Genomic DNA, 12,967 nt, shown 5'->3' on the forward strand with positions numbered 1-12,967 from the left:
TGAGAGAAGCTGAACAAAGTAACCGGTGACCTCGGACCGGTGACCCTGCAACCCTACCTCGGATAAGCGGAATGAGATGGCTGGATAGTTGTACTTAGTTGTACAGTGGTACCTCAGTTTTTGTTATTAATTACCGTAAATTCCAGATCATACACTGCTTCTTTTTTTACACACTTTGAACCCCGCGTTTTAAACAAGATGCGGCTAGTTTATGGCTAAAAGAGCTACAGTTGCCATGATGTTTAGAGTGCAGATTCAGGAAGTAGTGATTGATTTTGATCTGACAAATCTTACAGTAAGTAAGTTTGATCAAGTGTAGAATTACTGCTAATTACTGCTTATAGACAAGTCCAGCCAAATGAAATGGATAAATGAACATTCAACACCACCTTTACCTTTATCGAAGGCCCTTGTTGGCAAAACCGGCACAAAATTTGGGCATCTTAAATGACAGATATGAATGTTAAGTTGCTGCTTATTTTTAGTGGTGGACGTTAGGCAGCTAAATGCGTCTAAATCTTTGTTCCTGCCACATATTGGGGTATGGGGTATGGGGGGGGGGTATATTTTTCCAGAAAAATAGTAGTAGTAGTAGTACTTTATTAATCCCACAGCAGGGAAATTCATCTGTTACAGCAGCAAGCAAGATACGCAAGTATGTACACAAGTAAAGAATGCATAGTCATTGACAATGCATGCAATGCATAGACATAGTGAATACAAAATGGTGCAGGTGTTGTAGAGCCTGACAGCGGTCGGTATGAAGGACCTGCGGAACCTCTCCTTCTTACACCGTGGGTGTAACAGTACGGCATCTCAGCTTTGTCATACAGGTGAAAACGCATGTTACTACTGTCAACTTCAATCTTTGCTTATTCAAATATTTCACCCTCCTTTAACAATCTTTGCATATTTTCTTTTCATAATATTATGACTTTATTGCCATAATATTTTGACTTTATTCCCACAATACTTTTTAGTTACATAATTTTCCAAAAAAGTACAACTTTTTTTTTGTTTTTCCTCATTATATTACAATTTTGAAAAAACAACATTTTTTTCTTTAATATTTCAGCTGTATGCTGCTAAAATTATAGTGTTTTCCCTCATATTATGAGTGTATTCGTGTAAAATTGCCACTTTTTCCTCTTTAGATTACATTTTTTTTCTTTTAATATTTTGAATTTATTCTCATAAAATTATGGGCTTTTTTTCAAGTTTCCAAATATTTTAACATTCTTTGTAAGCATTCTTCCTATATTTTCTTTTTGTAATATTTTGACTTTATTCCCATAAATAATAACTTTTTAGTTTAGTTACCTAATTTCCCCCCCCAAAAATATATTTTTTGTTTCTCATTATATTACAACATTTAAAAAAACAACATTATTTTTTCTGTAATATTTCAGCTTTGTGCTGCTAAAATGAAATGTATTTTCTCTCATATTACAAGTTTATTCTTTTTTATTCTGGTGATTTTTTTTCTCTTTAGATAACGACTTTTTTTCTTTTAATATTTTGAATTTATTCCTAGAAAATTGCAACTGTTTTTTTTTTTATTTTACAAATATTTCATTCTTTTTAAACATTCTTTTGGTAATAGTATCACTTTATTTCCCTAATATTCAAACTTTATCCCCATAATAATATTTTATTTTTTTTGCCAACCTAATTTTCACAAAAATATAACTTTATTTGTTTTAGGTTTTTTTGTTTGTTTCTTATAATATTACAGCTTATTTTTCTTTAAAATGTAAAGTTTATGCCACTAAAATGACAATATTTATCTTCATCACAACTTTTTTCTCTGAATATTTTGACTTTATTCTTGTGAAATGACTGCTGATTTTTCCACATTTTCTGTTTTATTGTTAAATTCTATTTTTAGAATATGCCGTGGTCAAATAAAAACACAGCCGGGGGTCGCACTTCGGACACCCCTGGTCCAAATCTTTGCTTTGTTTCATTTTGCTCGGCATCCGGTCTTTCTGTCCGCTCCGGAGCCTTCAGGCTGAAACCCGGTTGAACCGCGGGTGAAAGTTACGTCTCTTTCTTCCCGTTCTTGTTTTCGGGGAAGAAATTGTAGACGTGCGTACGCGTTGGCCGAGCCGCTTGCCGTCTAAATCACCTCAGAGGCAGATATCTTTCTCCGGGGGGCGATGAAATGAGCCCTCAACTCCGCCGACGTTTAATCAACGAAGCCCGTCTATGGGTCCCTGTAGGGGGCAATCTAATTGGGAGGAGGCGAGGAATGGCCTTTAGCACTCGTGCACTATGGCTCCCCCGGCGCCTCGGGTCAAGTAATAGCAGCTTTTTTTTGGGGGGGGGGGCCTTAGCCACTTTGGAGGTCCGTGTTTGCGTTGAACTTGGGGTCAAACCCATTCTCCTCGCGTCCACTCAGGAGCGAAAGGAGTTGCAATCGAGCCTCGGCCTCCGGAAACCCTTGAGACGTTGGCCCAAATGGGGGCCGCCTTCCTCGGACGGTCACCGGCGCTAATTATACACAGAACCACAGCGCCATCCACATACGTACTGTAGATCCGCACTATTTTTGGGAGGTTATCATGTTTCCATGGCTCAGCAGTGGGTTATTAATACATTCTTATGCAGTATTAGCGAACACAAGACCGCTTAGAAGTCCACAATGACGGCAAAAGCTTCTCCATTCCCACCAAAGCACAGTCAAACGTAGCCAAGCGCCATCGTTTGCTAGTTTAACAGGATATTCCGCAAAAACAAATGCGGTCGTCTCCACCCGACATGTGTGCAATTGAGTTAAAAGTACATTAGTCACGCAAGCCGAGGGGGGGGTGGCTGGAATTTATTGAAAGGCACAGGTGGAGGTGTGAGAAGTGGAAATGTGATGGTTCATGAAGCAGCAGCGAGCCAGTGAGCTGATGTGTTCTATTTATTTTCGCTCATGTCAACGCCATGACTTTAATTGCATGTTTGCGGCGGAACATCTGTGCACACATACGTGCTGCGTGCACCACTGCCATGCTCATGTGCACACTGGGCCAGCAGCTCGGGTGGGGCAAATTCACTTGGGACAATGTGTCTCATATAACAACAATGTTTTTCGTTGTTTTTTTAATCGTTATTATTGCAATTTCACCAACATGTTCTTTTGTTATTACTATATATTTAATATAGTAGTTAAGTTACAAATATAGTTATTGTGTTGGCATTATTTTCATATTAAGACGAAGTAATCATCATTTTATTTTCTTCATGATATAATTTGTTTTCTCATATTATTTTAAATGGACAAATACTAAGGTAGTTTTCGTCGAACAATAATAATAATAATGTGTATTTAGTTTTAAATGATTACAAAAATCATATAGACTGTCACACTCAATCATAACTTTAGAATATATATTTTTTTTATTTTTTAATCATTTTTATCATAATGATTAATAATTCTTATTGTTATTTCCAGTATTAGTAGTAATAAATGAAGTTATTTATTTATTGTGTAGATATTGTTTTCATATTACATGACTGACCATGTCATTATATTTTCATATTAACTTCAGAATCATTTATTTCCATCATTTTAAATGGACAAAAACAAAGCAAAAATGTGTGTTTATTTTTAAAATGATTATAAATGTGCTTAACAGAATTATTATAAACCTAGAATATATAAAGTGCATTTTATTTTGCATTGACAAACACTAAGTTAGTTTTATGCTAACAATAATAATATGTACTTATTTTTACATTATTATTAACATGCTTAGACTGTCACATTTTATTATAACTTTAGAATTTTTTTTACTCTTGTCATCATTGTTTTATAATAATAATAATAATAATAATAATAATAATAATAATAGTAATAGTAATAATAATAATAATAATAATAATAATAATAATAATATTATCATTATTGTTTGTATTATTTGTATTATTATTATTAGTAGTAGTAAATCATTTTAATATTAACAAATGAAATTAATACTGAGCATTTCATTTTATTTGAAAATATTTCTTTTTCATAATTGTTATAAATTGATTTATTTATTACTGAGTGTTTTCAAAACAAGTCACTGTACCTCAAGTGAATACCTCCTGTTATTCATCAATAATCAACGCTCGTGCTTTTGTTTTGAAATAGCTTTCAAAATGCAACATATCCTGTGCATCGATGATGTATCCATAAAGGCGCCGGAGCTAAGTAGGATTATGCGGCCTTGGCGGAGGTCTCCAGACGAGGCAGCGGTCAATGCATTTTGTCCTTTATGCGATGCAAATGTCCCCTCTGCTCACTTTTTCAGATGGTATCACCCCCACCCCCCCGTGTCCCGGTCCGTCACGGGCGGGATTATGGCATGATGTGACGAGGGCGTTATTGATTGAATTTGTAGATTGCAAAGTGATCTATGTCTCCGTGCTCATGCACGCTCTGGAATACTGATTCTACTTTTGGCCCCAAGCCATCCACGCATGCGTGACCGGCGCAGCGATGAGCTCTTGACAAATACCCGCGCCGGACGTCCCACAATGCTGTGTTGCATTTTAAGATGTGTAGCAAAGCCTTTTTTTTTTTTAGTTCCTGTGTGCAGTTTGACAGCAAAAGTTTCATTTGTCCGCAGAACAACTCATCATGGAGGCCGCAGTCGTGTGAGGAGTGCACGTGCTACGACAACGTGGTCATCTGCAGGGCCGTCCACTGTCCAAACCCCCAGTGTGACTTCCAGAGGGTGAGAAGACTTTCCAAAACAGAGCTACCCTCTATGAATACAAATGGCCTGCGAAGGATGCATGCGGCATGTCGCTAATTAGGAAGAGCCGTTCCTTCGCCAGTTTTATGGCCAAGTCACTCCAAAAACAATAGCTGGGGAAATGCCCAACAACACTTGGAGTACACTAAAACGCAAAAAGACAAGTCCAAAACTACGTTTCATAAAATACTTCATACATCTGCGCAGGGTACACACTCTGTTGGGATATTTTTACATTATAAAGTTGGGATATTTTTACCATATTTAATGTACAGTACAAACTATATCATATTGCAGGGGTGTGCAAATATTAACTAAATAAATTCATTAAATAAATAAAAATAAATAAATCAAATATGAACAAATAAAATAAAAAATAAAATCCAATATAAAAAATAAATAAATAAAATTAAAGCAAAATTAATATACAGTGTTTGTTATAGTATGTAATGTTTGGACTTCATTCTTGGAAAATCACCAAATGTTTTTTTTTTTAATTGTCCAACTACGTCAGTTTTCTTCTTTACTTCCCATAATTCTAATTTATTCTTTATTCTCCTCATAGACATTTTTCCGCAACCTAATTTTACAAAAATGACAATTTGTTTTTTTCTGTTTGATTGTCATATTACAACATTTAAAAGATTATTTCATATTTTAACTTTATGCTACTAAAATGACGTTATTTTTCCTCATAACATTACAACGTTGTTCTTGTAAATTTATGACGTTTCTTGTTAGATTACAACTTTCTTCTCTTAATATTGTGACTTTATTCTCATGAAATTACTGCAGAATTTTCCTTTTTTGCTTTTTTTTGTAAAATAAAATTTTTATAATGTACAGGGAGCCAATCAAAAAACAGCTGCAAATGGCCCCCGGGCCACACTTTGGACACCCCTGTCATATGAACTATATTTTTTCAGAGTTAATTACTGTAATTATTAGTATCATTCATTCATTTATATGATAATAAAGAAATATAATAAGTAATACATAATTAAAATAAAATCATTCATATAAATTATTGTTACTTAATGAGTTCTTATCAACGCAAACAATTCCGCTAGTTGTTGTTTTTATTTCCCGCAAAGGATGCTTGATTTTCTGTTTTTGAGCCTCGTTTTGAATTCATTTTTGTGCGTTTTCAACCTTCCTGTAGAAAAATAACCAGCATTCCCTTTAGTTAATTGGTGGTTGCTGGTTCGATCATCGATCCTGCTGTAATCCTTCAACTTATTTAGACATTTCAACATGGTTGCTTCTTCGATCCTCCATCCCACTGTTGTCTTTCAACAAATGCATATATTTCATTGTGGTTGCTGGTTCAGTCATCGATCCTGTTGTAATCCTTCATCTTATTTAGACTGGTTCCTGGTTCAACCCTCGATGCCCCTGTTATCATTCAACTAATTTATACATTTTGTTGTGGTTGCTGGTATGATCATCGACCCCCCTCTTATTCAACTCATTTATACATGCCATTGCGGTTGCTGGTTCGATCGGCAATCCTGTTGTAATCCTTCAATTTATTTAGATAGTGTAACATGGTTGCTGGTTCGATCCTCAAGCCCACTGTCGTCATTCAACTCATTTATACATTTCATTGTGGTTTCTGGTTCCATCGACAATCCTGTTGTAATCCTTCAACTTATTTAGACAGTGTAACTTGGTTGCTGTTTCGATACTCAAGCCCACTGTTGTCATTCAAGTCATTTATACATTTCTTTGTGGTTGCTAGTTTAATCATTGATCCTTTTGCAATCCTTCAACTTATTTAGACATTTCAACATGGTTGCTGGTTCGATCCTCGACCCCCGTGTCATTATACAACTCATTTATACATTTCATTGTGGTTGCTGGTTCGATCATTGATCCTGTTGTAATCCTTCAATTTATTTAGACAGTTTACCATGGTTGCTGATTCGATCCTGCTGTTGTCATTCAACAAATTCATACATTTCATTATGTTTCCTGGTTCAATCATTCGTCCTGTTGTAATACTTCAACTTATTTAGACTGGTTCCTGGTTCAATCCTCAATCCCCCTACTATCATTCAACTCATTCATACATTTTATTGTGGTTGCCGGTTCGATCGTCGATCCTGCTGTAATCCTTCAGTTTATTTATACAGTTCAACACGGTTGCTGGTTCCATCCTCGATCCCGCTGTTGTCATTTCAACATTCAGCCTGCATTTCGACTTTCCAACATTTCCAATTCCGCCCTTGTTCGTCTGCTGAAAATGAATAGACAAATTAGATGTTGCCCCCTACTGGTGGAAAAACATTTGACATGTTTTCTGACTCTAACATTCCTTCTAGTTCATCTAGTTCTAATTAATTTCTTTATTTGGCGATTTTAGCTCAACTCGCACATTCTCCACATTTGTTTTGAAGCTTTAAGCTCCCATAACAAATGGATTTCATTTTCTGTGTCGGCATTGTGGCAATAGCATTTAAAACTGACTTATTGCAGTGATTTAGGCTGAGGATGCAGAGAAAAAAAAGAATCAATGAATAAAAAATAGTCAGCTAAAATGTAAAAATGACAAAGAGTGCAGTTTAGAGTATTAGTGCTAATATATTCCTCCAATATGGCTCTTTTATAATGAAAGCATGTGGCCATTTGCCATCTGTTTATTCATGCTGAAATACAATCTGCACTTCCATGTATTTATTTGCCCTGCTAATACATTTCTTTCCACGTGTAATCCGTCCTCCGCCTGCCGGGTCGCTGCCTCTTCCCTGTCGTTAAATGAAGGCATGCGTTGCCGTCCCCTCTTCCCGGCCTTCTCCCACCTCACACAGATTGTATTCTTAATAATCTGGTTGGCGTCTGAGGGAAGCAGACGCTAAATTATTCATCATCATCATCATCAGTCTCTGTTTTGCCACGAGCTTCCCAACTCTCGGCCTCAATTAGCCCTCGTCATTCAAGGACTGCGTGTAGTAATATGCATTATTATTGTTATTGTCTCCAGTGGGATACGGGCCTGATAGAGTCATCATCTTTTTTATTATTTATGCTCCTGTGCTCTCGTCGATGCTGCAGTTTGGGATTGGCCAAGTTGTCAGTGTGCGTGCGCTGGTGTGCTACACATACACACTACCAGTCACAAGTATTGACACATTTTCTCATGTTATGTAATGAGAAAGTGTGTCCAGACTTTACATAACATGAGAAAATGTGTCAATACTTTTGACTGGTACTGTGCACGTGCATGTTGTAGTGTGCATTTGCGTATAGACACCTTCTCATTACATATCATGAGAAAATGTCTCTGTGCTTTTTGTATATTGGGAGTCTCTTTTGGCTGCCGGACAAAAGTATGGAGACACCTTCTCATTACATACCATGATAAATTGTGTCAATACTTTTGATTAGTACTGTGTGCGTGCATTCACTGCCGGTCAAATGTATGGAGACACCTGCTCTCTAGATATCATGCCAACGTGGCCCAATACTTTTGTGTATTGAGAGCGTCTCAATACTTTTGATCGGCAGTCAAAAGTATTGAGACACCTTTTGATCACATAACATGAGAAAGTGTCTCAATACTTTTGACTGGTACTGTGCACGTGCATGTTGTAGTGTGCATTTGCGTATAGACACCTTCTCATTACATACCATGATAAATTGTCTCAATACTTTTGATTAGTACTGTGTGCGTGCATTCACTGCCGGTCAAATGTATGGAGACACCTGCTCTCTAGATATCATGCGAACGTGGCCCAATACTTTTGTGTATTGAGAGCGTCTCAATACTTTTGATGGGGCAGTCAAAAGTATTGAGACACATTTTGATCACATAACATGAGAAAGTGTCTCAATACTTTTGATTGGTACTGGGTACCGTATGTGCATTCACCCCTTCTCATTATATACTATAAGAACGTGTCCCAATACTTTTGTATATTGAGTGTCTCAATACTTCTGACTGCTTTCGACTGCTTGTCAAAATTATGGAGACGCTTTGTCATTACCTAAGATGAGAAAGTGTCTGTACTTTTTTATCTTGAGAGTTTATCAAAGCGTTTGTCTTGAGCATGTCTAAATACTTTTGACTGCCATTGACTGTTGGTCAAAAGTATGGAGACACCATGTCATTACACAAGATGAGAAAGTGTCTAAATACTTTTGACTACTTTTGACTACCGGTCATAAGTATGAAAACACCTTCTCATATTACACGTTACAGCGTCTCAATACTTTTTTATATTGAGAGTTTACAAATGCGATTGTGTATTGACAGCGTGTCAATTTTTTTGACTGCCGGTCATAAGTATGGAGACACCTTATCATTACATAACACGAGAATGTGTCTCAATACTTTTTTATCTTGAGAGTTTATCAATGCTTTTGTGTCTTGAGCATGTCTCAATACTTTTGACTGCCGGTCATAAGTATGAAGACACCCTCTTATTACATAACATGAGCAATTGTCTCAATACTTTTGATTGGTACGTGTATGTACATTCACCGCTGGTCAAATGTATGGAAACACCTTCTCATTATATACTATGAGAAGGTGTCCCAATTCTTTTGGAAATTAAGCGCCTCAATACTTTTGAGTACTTTTGACTGCTGGTCAAAAGTAAGGAGACGCCATGTCATTACACAAGATGAGAAAGTGTCCAAATACTTTTGACTACCGGTCGTAAATATGGAAACACCTTCTCATATTACATGTTGCAGTGTCTCAATACTTTTTTATATTGAGAGTTTACCAATACGATTGTGAATTGGCAGTGTCTCAATATTTTTGACTGCCCGTCATAAGTATGAGACCCCTTATCATTACATAACACGAGAATGTGTCTCAATACTTTTGATCTGTACTGTGTGTGTACTTTGGCTGCCAGTCAAATGCATGGAGACACCTTCTCATTACACGTCCTGAGAAAGTGTCTCAATACTTGTGTATTGAGAGTGTCTCAGTACTTTTGACCGGCAAGTATTGAGAGTGTCTCAAAACGTTTGCCTGCCGGTCAAAAGTATAGAGACACCGTGTCTTTACATAACATGAGAAAGTGTCTCCATACTTTTGACCGGTGCTGAATACATAAATGCTGTATACAGTACCAATCAAAAGTGTGGACACACGTTATCATTAGATTACATGAGAAAATGTGCTAACACTTTTGATTGGTGTTAGCGTCTAAACATTTGACCAGTACACCATTTCGGTGCCAGTGTCGTCATACATTTGCCTGGTACTGTACACACAAATGCATACATACCGGTATCACCTACTCGTCCAATACCGTGAGAACGCGTTTCCGTACATTTGCCTGATAGTGTATTGTGCTTTCACTGCCGATCAAAAGTATGGAGACACCTTGTCATTTAATAACATCAAAAGCATCTCAATACTTTTGGATGGTAATCATCAGTCAATAACGTACATAAATACAACACAGTTGTGATTTAGGGCACTCACACTGGTCTCCGCTATTAGTTTTTGCTGCGGTCTTTTAATCTGTGCCGTCACTTCCTCATGCAACGCTGTGTCACTGCATTCTTCCTGACTTTGTTTATTTTTTTCAACTTTTCTTTCTGTTATGTAACGTACCTGTTATCATACGTAACTGGCGGGAGGACCTGTGTCACTCGTGGGTATTTGCTCCGCCACGCATTTCTAGTTCATGGTGTCGTCTCTACAGGGGGAGCGCTTGAGGATTCCTGCCGGTCAATGCTGTCCCGAGTGCGTCGCCTCCCCCAAGGGCTCGTGCAACTACGAGGGGGTCACCTACGCTGTAAGTCCCGCCTCCAAGCTTGATTCATGATTAAGCAGAAATGCTGGATCCTCGTTGTTCTTTTTTAAAAAAAAATATTTTAATTTTATTTTTCTATATTATATTATGAAAACAACTTTTTAAAAAAGTAAACATTTTTATTTGTATTTAATTTTTTGTGGCAGCATGACAGCCGGTGGAGTCCTTCCATGTGTACGCTGTGCGAGTGCTCCCGAGGCGCCGTATCCTGCGCCGCTCGCCATTGCCCGCCCCTCCGTTGCCCTGACGACCACAGCCCGTTCACCCCGGCCGGGGAGTGCTGCCCCAAGTGCGGCCCGACTGGAGGTAAGCACCAAGACAACTTAAAAACGTCTGTACATTTTCTTGAAACCATAAAGCAAAAGCTGGCACATTAAGTCCATCCATCATGATAACCGTTTCCGAATATTCTTTATTTTCATTGTCTGGGCCTCGGCTGAGGCGGTTAAACGGCACCCCAGACGACGCGCGTTTGCAGACCTTCATTTCCTGGCTCGGCTTTAATGTTTCTTCTTAGTCAAAGCGAAGCTATTATATGTTAATGAGAGGCTCTTTGTACTTTTTAAACACGTGTGGGAGGGCCAACAATTACAGCTGTGAGGGTTGTAGTGCGAGGGGTTTGGTATTAAAACAACAAATTCATCCGCAACAGCACCAGCAGCACCAACACCACCACCACCAGCACCACCAGCAGCAGCAGCAGCAGCAGCGGCAGCCTTTGATATTTGAGTTCCTTTCAGCCTTGAAAGGAGAACTAGCGTCTGGAGCCGCTTTGCAAAGCTGAGATAGCAGCGCATCTTTCTTATTCTGTGATGATTTTGGAGCGCTTTGGTGACCAGTTCTGTGCTACTTTTTGCAACATTGCTTTGTTTTCAATCAATTCCTGCTATATTAGGTCATAGGAGTGTAAAGGTGACTATAGGGGTGTTATTTCATGTCTCCAGGGCTCTAATAATGTTAAACCCTTATTTAGAAGGTCCTAAACAGTGTTTCTATGCTCTAACTACCAAAATATTCCATGTATAAATAAGGAATCCTACTTTGCTGTAATTCACTCATCACCGTCAGGTCTGGAACCAATTAACCGCGACCAAACGAGGGATTACTGAACATTGACAAAAGATACGTTAAATGCACCAGCATGTATGTGAGTGTGAAGTGTGTTAAGAAGCAGAGCTACGATGCCATCTGCTGTACGGAGTTGTAACGACAAGCCACGCAGACGGTGCCGTTATAATGTGTTGGTGAGCAAGGGCAAACAGCGAGCACACAAATGCTCCAAAAAAAGACAAATTCTATAGAAATGTAAAAATTTAAATTTTAATTATATATTTTTTAAGTTGACAATTAAAAATCTAAATTTTTTAAATATAAAAAAAACATTTAAAATTTAATCAGTTATCACTTTAGAATTCCAATAAATACAATTAAAATTTAAAATCATCTACACATTTAAAAAAATGCAAAATTTTGAAATTTAATGATTAACAAATTAAATGTTAAAAAGGTTGGCATTCTAAAATCAAAAATATAAAAGTTTGAGAAACATTTTTGAATTTGTTTAATTGTTTCTGTTTTTGAATCGCAAAAGTTAGAAATAAAAAAAAAAAGAAACTCAAAAAATTTCAAACAATAAAAGGTTAAACGTTTTAGTGTTGTAGCTTTGTAGCATTTTAAAATTTACCATTTTAACATTTGTTTACATTTTTTTTAATTGTTGTACATTGTCATTTATTGTATTTTTTTATGTATTTAAAAAAAAATAAATAAATTTGTAAAAAAGTTAACATGTGAAAATGCGCCTTCCTTAAGCGAAGCCCCCCCCATCAACCAAGGGAATCCGACGTGATCTCGTCAGGGAGTAGCAGAGGAGTTCATTTTAACGACGCGCTACCGCCTTGTCGGGACCTGCCAGTTAGCCGCTAATTGGCTCACCGGCTGGAAAGATGGACGCGTGCAGGCAGACGTCGATGGATCGGTCGCTTCGTTAGCCCACACGCTCTGTCACTTATTGTTTGTGTGTGTGTGTGTGTCAGCGTCTTGTTCCTGGCAGGGCTCAGCGTACATGGATGGCGAGGAGTGGCAGCCCAGCCGGTGCTCCAGGTGTGTTTGCGACAACGGGGACGTCCGCTGCTCGGTGGTCGAGTGTCCGCCAGTGTCCTGCAAACCTGTGAGTCCCTTTTTTAACAGCAGTGTCTTCCTCCCAATCAAAACAACACGTTTAAACTTGCAGCGAACTGGCAGAGCTGCATTTTAAGACGTGCCGTGAAGCCTGCATATTTATGTCTTTATTTGCAAAGTAGTGTGCGCCTACACGGGACGGGCTCTTCTCGCTCGGGGCGAGGGAGGAGGCTTCATGAAAAGCAAACAAGGGAGGGAGGTGATTGATTTTTCACGCTAAATTTTTTTTAGGGGCGCATATTAATGTGAAGATGAGCTAATTAGCGTTAGAATATCATT

At 37.9% G+C, this 12,967-nt stretch overlaps 1 protein-coding gene across 3 annotated transcripts in view; it reads left to right on the forward strand.

Annotated features, from left to right (window-relative positions):
* The window catches only part of fras1 (Fraser extracellular matrix complex subunit 1), a 218,192-nt gene that overhangs the window by 57,526 nt on the left and 147,699 nt on the right, over nt 1-12,967 (forward strand). For all 3 annotated transcript variants that reach the window (XM_054775017.1, XM_054775018.1, XM_054775019.1), the window contains exons 3-6: nt 4,602-4,709; nt 10,397-10,489; nt 10,654-10,813; nt 12,544-12,677. In XM_054775017.1, coding sequence (XP_054630992.1) covers nt 4,602-4,709; nt 10,397-10,489; nt 10,654-10,813; nt 12,544-12,677 — 495 coding nt within the window. The remainder of the gene's footprint in view (nt 1-4,601; nt 4,710-10,396; nt 10,490-10,653; nt 10,814-12,543; nt 12,678-12,967) is intronic.

This window comes from Dunckerocampus dactyliophorus, chromosome 4 (assembly GCF_027744805.1).
Source record: "Dunckerocampus dactyliophorus isolate RoL2022-P2 chromosome 4, RoL_Ddac_1.1, whole genome shotgun sequence".
In the NCBI taxonomy this organism is placed as follows: Eukaryota; Metazoa; Chordata; class Actinopteri; order Syngnathiformes; family Syngnathidae; genus Dunckerocampus; species Dunckerocampus dactyliophorus.